At 48.3% G+C, this 19,694-nt stretch overlaps 1 protein-coding gene across 1 annotated transcript in view; it reads left to right on the forward strand.

Annotated features, from left to right (window-relative positions):
* Nucleotides 1–269: 269 nt before the first annotated feature.
* VAT1L (vesicle amine transport 1 like) overlaps nucleotides 270–19,694 on the forward strand; it is a 169,044-nt gene continuing 149,619 nt past the window's right edge. Inside the window, exon 1 of the mRNA XM_008257643.4 lies at nucleotides 270–642. Within this exon, the coding sequence (XP_008255865.1) occupies nucleotides 410–642 (233 nt within the window). The 5' untranslated portion in view covers nucleotides 270–409. The remainder of the gene's footprint in view (nucleotides 643–19,694) is intronic.

Below are 19,694 nucleotides of genomic sequence, written 5' to 3' on the forward strand. Positions count from 1 at the left end.
GACATTCATCTCTGTCCATTTCAAGGCGCCCGAGCCTGCGCCGTATATAACCAAGTACTGCACCTGCGAGTCCGGACAAGGCGGCCTCTCTGGGCGTGTCTTACCCACGAATCTCGGACGGATCCGGGATTTGGGGGGCGACCAACAGCCTCATCCGTGACTAGTTAAGAGACTGCTGTCCAGGCTTGCTTTGGGTAGGGAAGAGGGGTGGTAGCGGGGGCGGGGCAGGCTTAGGCGCGTCTCTTAGGAGGATTACGGCGGAGACTGTGGACCGCGGCACCGCTCGCAGAGGCTGCAGCCATTGCACGGCCGAGCATCCCACATTCAACAGGAGGAACCCGCGCAAGCGGAGCCCGAGCCCCCAGCGCCGCAGCCACCGCAGCCCGTGCGCCCCGTGTCCCCGCGCGCCATGGCCAAGGAAGGCGTGGAGAAGGCGGAGGAGACGGAGCAGATGATCGAGAAGGAGGCGAACAAGGAGCCGGCGGAGGGCGGCTGCGGCGACGGCTCGCACCGCCTCGGGGACGCCCAGGAGATGCGCGCCGTGGTGCTGACCGGCTTCGGGGGGCTCAACAAGCTGCGGCTCTCCAGGAAGCCCATGCCCGAGCCTCAGGACGGCGAGCTCAAGATCCGCGTCAAAGCCTGGTCCAGTATCCGCGCCTTTTCTCGCTTTCTCCTCCGTGCGCGCTCCGGGCGGGTGGGAGCCTGGTCCCGGCCGCTGCCGCGGGGACCCCCGCCGCGTCCCCACCAGGCGCCCTGTGGCCCGCGGCCGGCAGAGGCTGGAGAGATGCTGACAGCTGTCTTCCACCTTTCCCAGGCCGGGTCCGGGGGAGGCCGGAGGGAGGAGTGAGCTCCTGGGGGACCCGCCCGCACGGGAGGTCGGGGGTTCACATGGTTAGATAAGTAACAGTGACAGTAGCCTTAGCGAGTGCCAGCCGCCGTTCTCCGAGTTTTCCATGTGCGATCGTATTTCATACTTTCTGGGACTCCATGAGTTAGAGGCCATCTAGGTGATGAAACTGGCGCTCGGATTGAGGGATCTGCCCAGAGTCACTGAGCTGCCACGCAGTGGCCTGGCCGGGATTCCATTCTCAACCTTTGTACCTTCGGTGCTCTGTCCTGATGGGGCTGGGCGCAGGGTGCGGGGCTGAGTGCCCCCTCCTGCACGCTTCCCTCCTGTGGCCTGGTGTGGGGAGAGGAGGAGACCGTTAGGTAAGGAGCGACTCAGCCAGGGGAGGGGTGAGGCCAGGACTGCAGCCCAACCCTCGCCCTCCCCCGGGAGCTTCCTCTGTGTTTCTTCTGGGGCGGCGGGGGAATCCTGGTCTACCTGCTCCGAACTCGCATCTCAGAAGGAGCCAGACTGTAAGGTGTGCCCTCTGACCGGCACTGTTCGGGGGAGAAGTCCGCACCCACGCTCAGCTGAGGTTTCCCGGGATGTTTAAACCTCCTGCGTGCAGGCACTGCGTGGTCTGATCCTTTCCCTGAAGTTCTGGAGAGGGCTTCCCGGGAGAAGGTCCCTGGACCCAGCACTCCGTGCAGCCTGTGAGGGGTCCGAGGGAGTTTGCTGCGCTCACACAGGGTGCGTCTGTCCCTTCAGGCTGCAGCAGCGGCAGCCAGCTCAGGGTAGGGTTAGATCTGAAGCCCAGAATCCAGGCAAGAAAAATGTACGGGAGATGCCCCTCCCTTTGCCACCTTGACAGCAGATGCAGGCTTCATGTGCCAGTGAGAAGGCAGCTGTTAGGGGCACTGGGTACTAATCTCTCCTTGGCTTCACTCCTGTGAGCAGCTGGTGGTGTTCCACTCTTAAGCGCCACTCCAGGGCTCTCTGGGGATTTTAGGGTGCAGGAAGAGGCTTTTGCAAACGGTGGGGGCGGGGGGCTCCTATACAGTTCTTTATGAACTCTTCCTGATCCAAGCTGATTGAGCTCAGAAGGTAGAGCTTATATCTACCCCTTTTGACAATAAATCCCCAAAGCTTGGTGCACTAAGCATCCGGAGAAAGTTATTGCTAGAAGAATAGATTGGGGAAAGAACGTGGAGGAGGGATGGCTGAGTCACTGTTTTTCTTCACCGGTTGGTGGAAGAGTTTCTACTCAGTGCAATTGAAACTGTAGATAGGTAACTGTACCTCCTTGAGCACAACACCAAAAATATTATATGTGTACACACATATACATACACATGGATATACACACAATTGTGTGTGTGTGATTTATGACCGCCCATCCAAATTGAAGATTGGGTTACAGGACTCCTATGTCAGAATGTATATTGAGAGAGTGGAAAATATTGCAGCTAGTTCTTAAAGATAAGAGCATTATGGGCAATGCAAATGGGTCCGTGTTCTCTAACCTTATGCTAACTGCATCAATGCTCATCAGAACCGAAGCATTTTGAAATAATAAATGTCAAGATGAAGGCCAGCAGATTGATTTTTCAAAACCAGGCACACGAATCTGTTCTTCAGTGGAGCTGTGTGCGTACACACACACACACACACACACCATAGTGACTGCAGATTCCATACCCCAGTTGTTCAGAAAGCCAAGCAGGCAAGGGGGTGCATGTGGAATACAGTATTGCAAAGTACCCAGATTGATTTTTCTTTTGCAAAGCTGGAAGCAGAGTTAATCGGTTTTGCAAGGGAGGATGAAACAGCCTTGTGAAGCTGGCTCGCTGGGCCCTTCCTTCTTCACTGGGCTGAGAGTGGCTGGCTAAGGATGCTCACTGATTGTAAGTTTTAGCCTTGGGATCCAGAATGAGTCATTCTGTATTTTTATGAATCAGCTGATGGCCTCATGGATGAAGAGCCACCTTTTATCTGCTCTCTATTTTTAATGAAAACCTTTTATCAACACATGAGATATGCTTTTTGCTGGTTCATCTGAACCAGTGTTAGTCAGAGCTGGAATGAGAGTTCAAGCTAGTTACTCTACTCTGTATATTTTATGATAATGGAAGAGAAGCAAAAAGATAGACAAATTTTGTCTCATTTACTTTCTGTAATGCATGGACTGGTAGGTATTTTTCCTATATTATAGAGCAGCAAATTGGGGCTTGGAGACATTAAGTAATTTGCACCCAAAAATAACATAAATAGTGGAGTTAGGATTTAAACCCACCTCTCCTTTTGTCTCATTTTGACTCCCTTGGTGGAAAAATCTCAGGAAATGCAATCTGCCTCTCTGAACCTTTGGCATTTAGCTTTGCTTTCCTTCCTTTCTTCAATAAACATGGTTCCCTTTCTCCTTTTTTGTCTTAAGGGAACATTCTCTGGCTATTCCCAGAGTAATATGGCTTCCTATACAAAGTAGAGATATGTGCTCAAAAGTGCTGGGATGGGGGGCTGGAGGGAGAAGTCTTCTCTCTAAATTGTTATAAAAGCATCAATTTTAGGGGCCGGTGCCATGGCACACTAGGTTAATCCTCCACCTGTGGCACCGGCATCCCATATGGGCACCGGGTACTAGTCCCGATTATTCCTCTTCCAGTCCAGCTCTCTGCTGTGGCCTGGGAGGGCAGTGGAGGATAGCCCAAGTGCTTGGGCCCCTGCACCCACATGGGAGACCAGGAGGAGGCACCTGTCTCCTGGCTTCGGATCGGTGAAGCTCTGGCCGTTGCAGCCATTTGTGGAGTGAACCAATGGAAGGAAGGCCTTTCTCTCTGTCTCTCTCTCACACTGTCTGTAACTCTATCTGTCAAATAAACGAACAAATTATAAAAAACCATCAACTTCAATGGGAGAAGACCCATTTCTCCAAGAATTCATTGAATGGTTTACACAGCAAGAGGAGAAAGCATGTGGTTCTTAGAGAAAGATGGACTTGGATATAAGTTTAAATGTCACTTCTTCCTACCCTGGTGACTTCAGTGGGCATGTCTCATCATCTGTAAAGTGGGGGCAGTGAGAGGAACCTCACCTTATTGTGGATGAGAGGATCAGATGCATTAAAGAGGCCAGCCAATTGTCGGCATCCAATAGGAAGGGTTGTTGTTGAGACTCTTGTCATATCTGGACCTATCCTATTTATGCTTCTTGATGACCAAACAACCTGCAGGCTATCCTTCTAATCATGTATGTCATATAGGCAAGATCAGGTCACTTCTGCTTAGGGGTTGAGTCAGACCTTCTTAGCTATGTGTCCCTGCTCTGCCACTTGCTAAATGGGTGTCTTGGATCTGACTCCTTAGAGCCAGAGACTGACACAAGGACCCTTTATCAAGAGGTTTACTGAGGACAAAAAAAGCAAGGGAAGCAGGCTGGGGCAGTAGAGGAGCCAGTCAAGGACATGTCCCATGATGAAGCAAGGAACAGGAGAGCCTTCCGTGTCACTGGCAATGGGCTACATCCGAAGTGGGCGTGTGGACTGTCTCAGGGGCAGGTGGCTTCTGCTTAAGGACAGTCCTGCAGGGGAAGGGACAGCTCTGAGCCATGAGTAGCTGGCACCCCTGGCAGTTGGGGGAGGGGCAAACCACCCACAGAAGGCCTTTTACAGCACTTGACTTTGGCCATGTTGCGTAAACCAGCCCATAAAAAGGAGATGAAAATGGCACCACCTTTCATGACGTAGTGAGGAAGCTTAAGTGAGATTCAGGGGTAAAGACCTTGGTGATGATGCTTTCCATATAACAAGTGGCTGATAGATGGTCTAAACTATTATCCATGTAGCTTATCATGTAAACTGGAGCTCTTCTGAAAGTGAAAGAGGGCATTACTGATAACATCTCTGGGCTAGCAGAGGTAAACTGGGCCTGTCCTAGGCAAATCAGAGTATGTGGCCCCTTAACTGATAAGGGGCGGAGTTGTGCCTTTGTGGCCCTCATCAGCCTGGTCACAAGGCAGTGTGTCCTGCAGAGGGGATGGCAGGACCTGAGGCTGGCAGAGGGTCTCCAGATTGGACTGCAGGAATACATTTAAGTGGCCATTAACAAGCCTTGTCTGGTTTGTGGCTCACATTGGCTTGTGGTAGAAAGGCACTAATGGATTGGGGACATTTATTTTCCCGGAGTGATTTACAACAAGAGACCATATGAAACTGCTGGAAAGAGACCAATTGGATGAAAAATGGTTCCAGCCAGTCATGGCTCCATTGGCTGATCTGAAAGTGGGCTGAGGGCAGGCCACACTAGAAGGAAGCCAAGATTGGTGAGATTCTAATAAGTCATGGAGGTGCAGTAAGTTGGAAATAGAGGGGAAGGAAGTAACATTTATTGAGCAGTTGTTAGGAGCCAAGAACTGAGCTGCCTGCTCTATACGCTCTGTTTCATTTCATCCTAATGGCAACTCAACAAGATCAGCATTACTTTCTCTATTCAGAGACAGGTCAGGATCACAGACTGTTAAATGGAAGAGCCATGTGAAAATCCAGGTCTGCTTGTTCCTGGATTCCTTACACGGGGGAGTCAGAGTCAGAGAGACCCAATGACCAAGGTACAAAAGAAAAAGAGAGACAGACCAAGAGACACAGAGAGGTAGACAGACACAGAGACAGGAATATGGAAAAATAGCCATGGATACCTGATTTGAAATGAGGTTGATAAGACTAAAAATTTTGCAGCTCCATCCTGCTTGCTTCCCCACGCCCAAATAGCCATTGTATTTCTGTACCGCATTCATTTTCCCTAAATTTGTGAGGAATGGGGTGTTTTGGGGAAGCACCTAGGAACAAATTGCTATGACCATTGAGCTGGAATGTGCATGCTGATTAAACAATCACCACTCCTGGGATACAAGCAAGATATTGGGTCACCTTCCTCTGCTTCCTTCACCTTGATAGGGCTGTTGCCACACTGACGACTGAGTACAAGATGTCCCCAAACAACACAGCATTAAACTGTCGCTAATAAGGTTGATGCAATGAAATAGGACCAACATGATATTCCCTGTGTTTATTCAAATAAGCAAATGGACTCCAGGAGGTTAAGTGACACAGATGTTTGCAAAGTGGAGAAATTGCGCAGAGAATCTCTAATGCCCAAGCCAGGAACCACTGTGACCTGGAGGCTGGAATAAAGTGTTCTGATTCATGCTGTGTTGGATGGGGGCATCAGGGTTTGACAGGAAATGATGACTTGATGCTGAGTCATACTTGAGTCTCACTTGGTGGTGAACAGATGCAGCTGCCAGCTCAGGGGTCTTTTTTAATTTTTGAAGTTTCCATTTTCTCCTTAGTTGTATCCTTGCTGATGAGGGCTAAGGATGGGGACAATGCCAGCTCTTCGTCCCGTAATGCAATGGCTTGTTGCTTGTCCAGTAAGGAGGAAGAGAGGAAACCCAGAACCAGCGATCCTCTGTCGGTCTCAGGGGAAAAGCAAGAAGTATATTTTGATGGCCCCTTTTGTGCCTCTGCTTGTGGTTAGCCATCTCATTCCCCGATAACATTGTGATCTCATTACTGGTAGAGAAGCCCTTCTGTCCTTTCTCCTTTCTGCACCCCTTCTCCTTCAGTCTGTATCTCTATATATTCCTCTCTTCCTCCGAATTCTTGAAAAAAAAAAAAAGGCTACTAAAGAATAACCTCAATAATAGGAGAAAATTGGCAACAATACGTAGGGCAGAGGTCAAGATTCAGAAATTAAAAGCTGTAATAATATTTTACCCGAAATAGGATGCATCCAAGTGGAAACAGTTTCAGGAAAATATAAGAGAAGTAAATTGCAAATAGCTTAATAATGCCCTTTGGAACATTTTAATTCACTAAAGACACCCGGCTTGTCATGATTCTGATTACTTTTGTTAGTAGTAAATATGTCCTCGTGATTAAAATGCAGAGGGGTAAAATTAAGAAATTAAAAATGACCTGGAATCCAGAGGAAGCACCTGAAGGTAGAGCAGGAATGACGGCCTGGGTGCATTTGGAAAAGGTTCATCAGCCCAGTGCTTGGGAAGTGGACGTGGGCGGGAAGCCACCTGTCCGTTAGCGCACTGGGCTCTGGATTCAGGCAGACATGAGTTAACATTTTGCTGTGTTCTTTATCAACCACGTGTTTTTGAGCGAGTTGCTTAGCTCCATAAGCCTTAATTGTCTCACTTAGCAAATGGAGATAAAAGCTTACAGAACATCTGATATACAGTAGGTTCCTATACACCACAGCCAGGTCTTAAATATACAGGAATCTTCATAAAGTTTGTGGAAAATTGTATTAAAACATCAGTTTATTTTTGGTAGAATTTTTTTTTTTAAATCACGCCTATGGAGGTGGAGGGGAGGTCTTCAAAAAGTTCCTGAAAAAAAAAATGCTGTCTATGAAAAAATAACACCTAGACTTCAAAAAAATGTGTGCACCAAATAGGCTTAGCTTTTACTTCAGATTATTCACAGATTTTCTGAAGTGCCCTTGCACAGGCACTAGTCAGGAACTAACGAGCAGCAGGGGGCTCATGGCGTCCAAGGCAATGGGTGACAGTAATCACACATCACACCCACCCTGTCCTCCCCGTGTGCAGCATCTCTGCAGAGACAGACCCCAATCTGCACACTGACTCTGCATCTGATCCTCACCACATGCTAAGAGATACACAGCCCAGAAGTTAGCATTCTTCTTAACTAGAAGAGGAAACTTGGACTCAGAGGTTGAGTGGAGATAGTGAGAAGCCACGATAGATTTGGGTCCAGACGCTCTGCCTCCCTGTGGCTGTGTGATCCTAAGCAAAAAGCACTTCCATTTTGCACATGTCCTCACCTTGGGGATAAAAGCCACTTGTAAGTATTGTTACAAAGGACGGTGGAGAGTCTGTGCAAGTCCTACTGCGTCTTGCACATGGTAGGTCCTCAATACGGGTTATTTTCCTTCCTGAATCACTCAGATGTCAAAGACAGAACTGCCATCTCCTGGCTCCCCATCAGACTACTTTTACAGCTGGGACCACGGTGCTGGCTTTCAAATCTTATGCCCAGGACTGGGAGTGGACTTGGACTGTTTAATGCCACCCTCCCATCAGCCCTCTGCTTACACACCCAAGGGTGGTGGCAGGGATTTCTCTGGTAGCTGGAGGTGCATAGACAACTCAGCTTCTGGAACTCAGTTTGCTGTTTTTTCAAAGGTATGAAAATCCCACAGCCTGTGAGCTTGCTGCTGGCGTTCACCTAGCCATGAAATAATAGCACCTCTGGGCCCCCTTGCTCCTGGCTTTTCTCTTTCCTAAAGGAATCTTTTTCCACTTTGGCATTTGTCATAGAAGAGAGAGTTTCATTAGAAGCGAGAAGAGACTCTCCATAGGAAAGGAGGGCAGACAGTAGTCACAAATGAGTTTGGGTCCTCCAAGTGTGACTGCTTACAGAAAATCAGCTGAAACATGGTATTAAAAGGAGAGAATTTTACATTTGAAGCCCAGGAGACAAAAACAGATGCTCCAATGAAAGGAGCTGTTTTATCTTTGACCATGATGGCTTCTTGAGAGCATATGATCAGTTTCTGTTTTCTGTCTCTTTTGTCAGTAATCCCCAACCTGGCCAAATCTCCACCCACATTGTCCTGAAGCCAGAGAAGTGCTAACAGTGCCTCTGAACAGAACCCAAGCCAAATCAGTGGGTCTCCTCGCTCCTAAACTCCTCGCCAAATGACTGCAGTCCCCAAATCCCCATGCAGGATAATTATCATCTGTGCAAAGAATGATAACGACTCATTCCTTGGTCTAGCAATGACAACACACCCAACCTGATGGGAGACAGCATGTTTGTTGGTTATAAAATAGTTAATGCTGGAAGGGATATAGGCTTGGATTCCAGTCCTGGCTCTGATCACTTTGGCTACCTATGTATAATCTTATGAAAATGACTTAGCATTTTGAAACCTCAGTTTGCTCAAATGTACCCACCAAGTTTTTTTTTTTTCATGTAAGCATAAAAAGAAATATAATGTACCTAAAGTGTCTAGCAATAAAATTGATATATTTATTATTTGTTGAATGAAACGATAATGCCTGCATCATAAAGTGTGTTCAACAGGTGAGGAGATGTAGAGAAATAGGACAATTAGCAAATCTCTCCATACTTAATACATTTTTCTGAATGAATTCCCCCATTCAGACTTCAAGTGTCTCCCCTAAAGGGTACAATACCCCAGGATGTGCCATGATGTCATGACATATGCAAGAAGATCAAGAATAATTCCCAGATGAACAAAGGAAAAAATGGAACCAAAATGTATGGTGCTTCAGTTGTGTGCCTGAAACCGGGCCAAGCTTCGAAGTCTCCATAAGAAAGACCAGTCACTGCTTTCCTGACTTCTCTTTATCTCAGCCATGCTGGATGGCTGGTTGGCATGGTGAATCTGCCCTAGAGTTCTGGACTTTCCCTTTCCTTCCCCTTCTCCTCCCATCTTTAATCCTCTCTCTCTCTCTCTCTCTCTCTCTCTAAGAGTCAGCTTCATATGCTCCTACTCCAATGATGTCTCTTGTTGAGACTGAGAACAGGGGAAGCCCTTAGCTCCAGCTGCCTTATGCAAGTTCAGCAAGCCCCAGCACAAAGAGAGTTGTATTCTCCCAGTTTTCATCTATCAAGGATAGGATATGATTGGCCCTTTGAAAATCACACACCAGGGCCGACGCCGCGGCTCACTTGGCTAATCTTCCACCTGCGGTGCCAGCACCCCAGGTTCTAGTCCCGGTTGGGGCGCTGGATTCTGTCCCAGTTGCTCCTCTTCCAGCCCAGCTCTCTGCTGTGGCCTGGGAGGGCAGTGTAGGATGGCCCAAATGCTTGGGCCCTGCACCCGCATGGGAGACTAGGAGGAAGCACCTGGCTCCTGGCTTCGGATCGGTGCAGCGTGCTGGCGGTAGTGGCCATTTGGGGGGTGAACCAACGGAAGGAAGGCCTTTCTCTCTGTCTCTCTCTCTCACTAACTCTGCCTCTCAAAAAGAAAAAAAGAGAGAGAGAGAGAAAGAGAAAAGAAAAAAAAAGAAAATTACACACCAGCTCCTAGAGATCTTTTGCTCTTCTTTCTCTCTTTCCTGCCTAAGGAAATGAAGAGCTGAGATTGACCACATTTATATCTGATACACTCCTACCCTGGGCTAGAAAAATGGGGCACCATGATGGACAGCCCCACCAGGACTGTGTGTGTATGTTTGTGTGTGTATGTTAGGAAAGAGGGAGGGGTAGATACCCCAAAAGGAATGGAGGGCAGTTACCAGAAAATGAGGGTGAGAAACACTGGACTGGTCAAAGTGGTGCCCATCACAAGCAGACAGGAGGCTCCATTGTCTACCCAGAAAAAGTGAAGAATCAGAGAAGGGACTGGAGAAGGCAACTCCCTTCCCTGTGCTGGGTTCTTATATCTCAGCACAAAGATGTTGAATCACATTAAATTACTTATATAATATTTTAAGTTGAAGGCCCATTGTCTTTTGAATCTGTCTGGTAATCTTAGAAATTTTGCTATTATCAAGTAACTGTTGAACACCAAGCCAGGTGCTTGGTTAACAGTAGGCACTCCATAAGCATTTAGGGCTGAGTAAATGCGCTGCCAGCTTTCTCCCAGGGCTTTTTAAAGAAAGTCTGTAACATGATGGATGGCCTGTTCAAAGATGCAAATGTGTCTGTGTTGGGAGGCAGGAGGGCACTATGGGAGTGCAGTTTGTAAGTCTCATCCAAGGCAACTTCCACCCTTCCAGCCCTGTTAGTTGTACACTTCTGTAGAAGTTGCCACATCACTAAAAAATAAGACCTGGCCATTCCAAGTGAGTATGGCTTCAGACTCCCCTCCCTCAAATCAGCTTTCTCCAACCAGAGACTGCAGACGCCCCCAACACCTCCAGCAGGCAGGTGTCTGCGTGAGAACTCAAGAACACGAAAGGAACTGTGTTTTCAGGGATTCCTACTTCTCCTTAGAACACCCTGTTCTTTTGGAGCCAGACGATCACCCTTTGCCCTCTCTGATAACTGCTTCCCCTGAGCCGGGCGCTGTGGGCCTCTGGCTTGTCAAGACACACTGTAATCTTCTCCTGGTTGACATCGGCTTCCTTGAGTGCTGCAGGCCAGAGATCTCAGAGAGAACCCTCGTGCTGCTCCTGATAACTGTATTCCAAGAGCGCTTCCCCAGGCATTCTTGAAGTGCTCCTATACCCCAGCCCATCAGCCTGGATGTCCAATACAGACTTCAGAACAGACAGCATTTCCATGAGTGTGCTCCTACCTTCCTCCATAGGTGTCAGGCCCCAGCCTCCACTGTCCACACTTCCAGAGGACTGCGAGGTCTCCCCAGGGAGGGTTTCACAGATGCCGAGAAACACACTTATCCTGGTTCCCTCACTGATTTCGACCCTTTCCTATTGCCCTGTCCTGCTCCCTTTACCATTCACTGGAGTCTGTATGTCCCCATGTCTTTTTTTTTTTTTTTTAAGATTTATTTATTTATTTGAAAGTCAGAGTTACACAGAGAAAAGAGAGGCAGAGAGAAAGAGAGGTCTTCCATCCTCTGGTTCACTCCCCAGTTGGTCGCAATGGCCAGAGCTGTGCCAGTCCGAAGCCAGGAGCCAGGATCTTCTTTCAGGTCTCCCACACAGGTGCAGGGACCCAAGGACTTGGGCCATCTTCTACTGCTTTCCCAGGCCTCAGCAGAGAGCTGGATTAGAAGTGGAGCAGCCGGGTCTTGAACCGGCAGCCATATGGGATGCCGGCGCCACAGTGCTGGCTATATGTCGCCATTTCTTCTCCATTCTCGCTAGAATCAAGCTCTCAGCTTGAGCTTACACTCTCTGGGGTTGTTCTTAAGGACATTCTTATCATTAATCTACGTCATCACTATCCTAATGGCTTTTATTGAGCATTTTCTATGCCCACAGGTACTGTGCCAAGGATCTCTGTATGGAGATCCCAAACATGTCAAAGGTGAAAAAATAAATAAATAAATAAGAGGTAGAGGAAATTTCTAAAGAGCTAACAACTAGGAAGGTAAAGATAGCTGGACTGTAAGTTAGGGTCTCTCTCTCCCACACTTTCTCTTCCTTTTACTCACCTTTTGCAGCCCTGTCCCAGACACAAGCCATGAAGCAGGAAGGTGACCAGGGAGGTGGCAAATGCGACATTGAGAATGCATTGCTGCACGCGTCTTCATCCAACCCTGGAGTCTCTCTCTCCGTCTCCCCTTAGAGGGAGGGCACTTTGCTGCTGTAGGTCTCATGAGACCTAGCTGCTCTCCACGCAAACAGAGACACAGTGGGGCAGTCCTCTGGGCTCACACAGTCTGAGTGCTGTGATTTCCTTGAACTTGGATGAGACTTACAAACTGCACTCCCATAGTGCCCTCCTGCCTCCCAACACAGACACATTTGCATCTTGAACAGGCCATCCATCATGTTACAGACTTTCTTAAAAAAAAAAAAGCATCCCTTGTCTAGGATCAGAAAAAATTGCTTTTCATTTATCTGTGCTATGCCTAGTTCAATCAGCTAATGGGGAGCTATTAAATCCACCATTCCTGTGATTGGTCTGAATGATTTTGTAATTGGATTCTCTTTATCCTTCTTGCTAAACTCACTAAAATTGTTCCACTTGGGGACCTCGTAATAAACTTTGACTCAGTGTTTTGCTGCCAGAACCGGGGATGTGCAACATAGCCATCGATGCACCCACCTTCCTGAACAAGTATGCAGGTTCAAGGACCTTCTCTGTCTGGCTCCAGAGACAGGCCAGACCTCAGGGACCCAGCCGTCACAGGGAATAAATTGCAAAGGCAGTTCCCACCCTCCCAGCCCTGTGAGCCTCCATATTTCTATCCGCAGCCAGTAGCACTCCTGGGAGCCTGCCCTCCCTCCCTTCCTTTTGCCCTTTGAACAGCCGTCTGATCTTTTCCTGATCTTCCTCCTGTCATATCCTTAAGATAGCTGCAGCTGTTTTGCTCTTGAATAGAGAGCTAACTTCCAAGTCATTGACAACACGATCAAACTGAAGTCCTCCACAACACACCAAAGTTGCATCCTTTCGTGCCACAGAGAGAAACGTCCTGAAAATGTGGTTTTCCCATCTCTGTTCCCCCTTCACGCCCCCTACTCCCTCCAAGCTCCCTGCAGTCCAGATGTTAACACCTTGTGCTTGTATCTCTTCTCCTGGCATCCATCTTTGCTCACTTTTCACAGCTATTCTTTCGCCTTCCAAGAGTAAATCTTTGCTCTTTCTAAGGCACGTCACCATTCATGCAGGTCTTTGATCTTCTCTGTTCTCCCCCTCACCATTATTCCAGCACACACCACAAGGCAGTCAGTCAAGCATGGCTTAGAGATAATTCCCTTAATGAGATGGAGGAAGGAAAACGCTTGCTTGAATCACTCCTACTTGCACCTTCGGTGGACGAATCATTGTTCACTGGCCTTTGATGGGCCCTGTGCTATGCTTTGAACACTGACAGGTTTCCACAGGTGCTCCTAGTCTACAGAGAAGAGAGTAGAGTAGGGATTTGGCTACGGCTTCCTTCGTAGGCTAATCCAACTTAAATATCAATTGGAAAAATTCAAAGTTCAGCTCCTTGGCCATGGTAACCTCATTGCACGTGTTTAGTGACCACCTATGACCAGTGGCTCCCATACAGGACACCGTAGACCCAGAACATTTCTGTGACCGGGCTGTTTCAGCCTTCACTCGCCTGTTTCTTTCTACTGAAACAACTGTGTTCTAAATATTATTGTCATTAACAGCAATATCCTAGGAAGTAACTGTCACAATAGAAATATTGCGGTTCTCCATAGGGACCCTGCCTCTCTGTGGATTCGCCTGGAAGATATCAAGTCTGTAGCTTTCCACGGAGCAGGAGAGGGTGGAGGTGGAATAACTGGGAGAAGGGGACCAAAGGACACACTGATTCCTGAGTAGTGCTTTCCTGTGAGAAGCACCTGACCCCAGCAAAATGAGTTAACCACCAACCTCTGTGCTAGCTTATGACCCTGGGGCAAGCCTCATTTTGTGGAATTGTCACACCGTGTAGTTATTTATTTGTTGGTCTCTGAACTCCTGAGAAGCACAGATGTCATTGTCAGTGCTGTAACACTTGTGCCCAGCCAAGCCCCCAAACACAGAGCATCTGTTGAATTTCAACTGGACAATATTGAATATTCCATGATGCCCATCATTGCCTAGCACTCATTTGAAATGGATGCCTGGGTCAGCCTCAACTGTGGAGCACAGAGATGGTAACCTTTTCAGAAATATTCTCAGGAATAAATACTGCTGTTGTGTTCCTAGGAGGGGCTGAGAGTAGATAAAGAACTCCAGGTCCAACAATCAGAAGGGTTAGTCTTGAATCTGGGAGAGCTCGACTTGGCCCCACTCGCATCATGCTTTTCTGTTTTGTTGAAAACCTGCTGTAGATATTTGCACTGTCAATGTGTTCCCTTGGCTATTGTGTTCCATGTAGGAAATGTTACTGAAGTGTGTTTTGGATACTAACATGCACATAGTATCTTAATAGGGTTCCTTTCTCAGACCTAGTAGCAACAAAGGACTTGTACAACTTCCCCAAACTATGATGCCCTCATGGCCACTGTGTACAGGAGGCGTGTTGTGAGACAACAGCATTATTTAGTTAATAAGTGAAATGATAGATTATAGAAAAAATCACATGGGTCAGAATTTCACATGTCCCATAGGGCTGCAGTGGCTTGTTTGTTTACAAATAGTGGCTAGGGGTGGATTTTCCACCTAGGAGTTAATTTCCCAGTGAATATGCACACGTTCCACATAGGAGTGCCAGGATTTGATTCCTGCCTCTGGCTCCTGACTCCAGCTTCCCGCTAATGTTGGCGCTGGGAAACACCAGTGATGACTGGAGTAACGGGTTCCTGCTCCCTACACAAAAGACCTGGGCTGAGTTCCTGCTCCTGGTTTCAGCACCGGTCCAGTGGCACTGCATGCATTTGGGAAGTGAACCAGTGGATGGGAGAGCCTGTGCTTGTTTCTCTCCCTCTCCCTCTCTGAATTAAATAAATAGTTCAAAAATAAAAATAGTGGTTCAAGAGGGTGGCAGGGTTAACTGGAGACAAACCTCAAGGGCACCAGTATTGAGACCTACGGGGCCGGCGCCGTGGCTCAATAGGCTAATCCTCCGCCTCCGGCGCCAGCACCCGGGTCTAATCCCGGTCGGGGCGCCGGATTCTGTCCTGGTTGCTCCTCTTCCAGGCCAGCTCTCTGCTGTGGCCCGGGAGGGCAGTGGGGGATGGTCCAAGTCCTTGGGCCTTGCACCTGCATGGGAGACCAGGAGAAACACCTGGATCCTGGCTTCGGACCAGCGCGGTGCACCCGCCACAGTGGCCATTGAGGGGTGAACCAACGGAAAAGGAAGACCTTTCTCTCTCTCTCTCTCACTGTCCACTCTGCCTGTCAAAAAAAAGAAAGGAAGGAAGGAAGGAAGGAAGGAAGGAAGGAAGGAAGGAAGGAAGGAAGGAAGGAAGAAAGGAAGGAAGGAAGGAAGAAAGAAAGAAACCTATGGGCCAGCAATGGGTACAAGAGGGACTGGGGCATCTGAAGCGTTTGCCTCCTGTCCTCCGATTGAACGTAGCTGGCTTCTCCCTCCCAAAATCCACCCCGCGCAATGCTGGCTGTTCTTAAACAAGAAGTGCACCTTAAGATTTGCATAAGAGGTGTGCTTATCTGGGCCACTGAATGTTTGTTTCTTCCACGGTGGATTTGTGTCAGTCTATGCTCACAGCCTTGAGCTAACAACCCGAAATGGGAAAAAGAAAAAGAAAAAGAAGAGCATCGTAAACAAGATGTTCTGAGATCAATGCCTGTTTTCCTAGGCATTTTCAAGTTATCAGCTGAGATTAAGGAACCAAAACAAAAACTCAGCTCCTCAGGAAATGAGGAAATGAATCAGACATCTGCCGCCTGACCCCGCGCGGATTGGAGTGAAGTGCTCTGGTGAACGTATTAGCAGATGACAAGACCAGAATAAAGAAGGGCGCTCTCTCCCTTGCTACTCAGTGCGAAGCTTCGTGTTTGGTCTGCTCAGCTCTCTCCCGAGCTGGGAGAGGCTGCCGTGGAGCCGAGATCACTGCTCACCCGGCACAGTGCTGGTGACTGCTTCCTATTTGCAATTTGGTGATTTTTTTAAATAAATTTATTTTATTTTATTTATTTATTTGACAGATAAAGTTAGAAAGTGAGAGAGAGAGACAGAGAGAAAGGTCTTCCTTCCGTTGGTTCACCCCCAAAATGGCCACTACGGCCAGAGCTACGCCAATCTGAAGCCAGGAGCCAGGTGCTTCCTCCTGGTCTCCCATGCAGGTACAGGCGCCCAAGCACTTGGGCCATCCTCCACTGCCTTCTGGGCCACAGCAGAGAGCTGGACTGGAAGAGGAGCAACCGAGACTAGAACCCAGCGCCCATATGGGATGCCGGCGCAGCAGACGGAGAATTAACCAAGTGAGCCACGGCACTGGCCCTGCAATTTGGTGATGTTTTTCCTGGTGCCTGCATCTCCTCCAGGGTTCTGTGATCCCTCCCACAGATGCAGAGAGAACCCTTTCTTTCTTAGACTTTCCCAAGTAGTGTAGCAATCCTGCGTGTCGTTCAGTAGTTCATCTGCCTCCTAACTTTTTCTGTTTTCTTTTCCTTAGTCTCTGTGCCTTCCTTGTCTCTGATGGCTTGATTTCTTCAGGTCCCTATGGTCCCTATCTAAAGATCTCCTTCTCTTGTCTGCCTTCTCACTCATAAGAACAGCTAGATCTTCCCTCCCCAGGGCCCACCAGGTAAAGGGATTCCATAAATATTCACTGCCAGTGCTAACTACTTGTAACCATGAGGGAACAGAACTCCAAAGGGGAGATCACACCATCTTGCTTGCAGAGGATTCTGGGATACGCCAGCAGAGCATCCTGGAGGACCCTTGCGCTCACTCTTCCGGCTGCTAGAGAGATGGCTGCTGACAGCGCGTGGCCAGGGCCTCCTGAGCAGTGACCCTCAGCCGAAGGAAGCTGCCTTGCCCAAGATTCACCTGGGAACAGCCCAATCCCTTGCCTTGATTCAGAATTATTCAAGCCACCCTGCTGGCTCAGGAACTGGCCTCAGCTTCTCCCTGTGCCCAGGTGCATCCCTCACCCCACCCTGTCCTGCTGAATTCCCGGTTAGATCTCAGGGTCTGCCTCGCTAGGAATCTGACCTATGACCCCTTCCTTGTGTGATGAAGACGATGATGATGGTGACGACGGTGCTGACAGAAGTTGCTTGTCATGGAGTACTTACTCTGGGGATTTACTGTTTTATAGTTACTGTCACCCTTAATCCACATGGCGCCCTATTGACTGGGTACACTACCTTCCTGTTTCTGAGATGAAAAATGTGAGGTCCAATTTTCAGCCTACCCTGAGGATGAGGCAAGAAGCTAAAGCGAACTTAGCTTTGGTGACTGCAGAAGATAGCTCTGTGGAAATTCTTTCTGGGTGTTAATATATTTGTAATTAAAAGAGCATACCTATTTATGGGGTACCATTGATATTTCAATACAAGAGCACACTATGCAGTGTCCAGGGCAAACAGATCTCTCTCCTCAAACACTGAACATTTCCTTTTGGCGAAAACATCAAAAATCTTACCTGCTAGGGGTTTTCATGGTTACTTAGAAATATGCAGTATATTAGCATTCTGATAATCACCCTACTGTGTGATAGAACTCCAGAACCCATATGTAGAGTGTTAACAAAAGGTGATCACATAGAATTTAAAAGTATAATGGCGGCTGTCAGAGGCTGAGGAGGGAGAAACAGGGGAAGGTTGATTAGTGGGTCCTAAATTTTAGTTTTGATATGAGGAAGAAGTTCTAGGGTTGATGTTTTGACTTCACTATTATTTTACATATTAGCACAAATCCTGATGGCTGTGTAAGCACTTTATCTATATGCAATAAAACCATACATCACATTGTATTACAATTAGTTGTTTTTAGGCCGGCGCCATGGCTCACTTGGCTAATCCTATGCCTGCAGCGCTGGCACCCCAGGTTCTAGTCCCGGTCAGGGCGCTGGATTCTGTCCTGGTTTCTCCTCTTCCAGTCCAGCTCTCTGCTGTGGCCCAGGAAAGGAGTGAAGGATGGCCCAAGTGCTTGGGCCCTGCACCCACATGGGAGACCAGGAAGAAGCACCTGGCTCCTGGCTTCGGAATGGCATAGCTCCGGCCATAGCGGCCATTTGGGGGGTGAACCAATGGAATGAAGACCTTTCTCTCTGTCTCTCTCACTGTCTAACTCTGTCAAAAAAATAAAAAAGTGGTCTTGACAGGTCATCGAAAAGGCCACCTATTTCCAGGATGCAGGTACATCCTGAGAGTGACGATGGGAGACCAGGAGGAAGCACCTGGCTCCTGGCTTCAGATCGGTGCAGCGCGCTGGCCATAGTGGTCATTTGGGGCGTGAACCAATGGAAAAGGAAGACCTTTCTCTCTGTCTCTCTCTCTCTCACTGTCTAACTCTGCCTGTCCAAAAAAAAAAAAAAAAAACAATTAGCTGTTTTTAAAATTTAAGTTTATTTATTTTTTTATTTGAAAGACAGTTATAGAGAGGCAGAGGCAGAGAGAGCGAGAGAGAGGACTTCCATCTGCTGGTTCACTCCCCAGATGGCCGTAACTGCCAGAGCTGCACGGATCCGAAGCCAGGAGCCAGGAGCCAGGAGCTTCTTCCTTGTCTCCCATGTGGGTGCAGGGGCCCAAAGCCTTGGGCCTTCTTCTACTGCTTTCCTAGGCACATATGCAGGGAGATGGATCAGAAGTGGAATAGTTGAGACTGGAACCAGCGCCTGTATGGGATGCTGGCACTGCAGGCAGTGGCTTTACCCACTATGCCACAGTGCCTGCCCCTATAATTAGCTTTTATGATTATGTTTCTCCAGGAGAATTTTTCACTTGTTAACTTTGAGTGCCCAGTACCTACTTTACTGCTCAATGTAGAGTAAACACTCCATGTGCCACTGGCTTGGAGAGGGCCTGTCCTTGGGAAAATGGAGTGATGACATCTCAAAAGGAAAGCAAAGTGCAGTAGTCATGAGCCTAGGCCTCGGGTTCACATGGCTGGCTTTCACTCCTTGACTTTGTGAACCTCACTGTGCCACATGGAGTTTGGTTCTCTGTGAAATGGGGGTCACATCACTTGTCTCTCAGCATTGTTCATGGTTTTATAAAACTAGATGATATCTTGCACACGAAGCACTTACCATCATGCCTCATACATAGCAAGTATGCCCAAAAAGTTATTGATTGTGATTACCAATCACAAATCAATTCCTTTTCTCCCTAGTCTCGGTCATCAGAAAAATTAGAATGAGGGTTTCCAGATTTCTGCTGGGTTCTTGTTGCGGGGAGGGTCTCTACCCACAAGCTCTGTGTGAGAGCCCTTCTGGCACGTTTGTCATGGGGACTCTTAGAGCAGTCCTCTGCAGCCCTTACAGCGAGGGGAACGTGTGCCCAGGCTAAAGAGGCACTCAGAACTGGGCCTGGGATCTGCACAGTTAGAAAACAAATACATGCCTTGATGATCCTGACATGTGTCCCCAAAATGATGGACCGAGGCTCAGTCAAGCCACACTGCCCACTGCTCAGCCCTTGCTAGTGTGGCAGGGAGGGAACTGAACGCTGCTGCCCCAGAATGAAGCCTCCTGTCCTCCACGGGGCCCTTAGTTCACGTGAGTTCAAGTGTTGGGAAGATATTTCATAGCATCAAAGAGCTTATGGGTCGAATGAACTTCGAATGCCAGCTACCCTTAGGTTTTAAATTCTTTCCAC

This window comes from Oryctolagus cuniculus, chromosome 18, assembly GCF_964237555.1.
Source record: "Oryctolagus cuniculus chromosome 18, mOryCun1.1, whole genome shotgun sequence".
NCBI lineage: Eukaryota > Metazoa > Chordata > Mammalia > Lagomorpha > Leporidae > Oryctolagus > Oryctolagus cuniculus.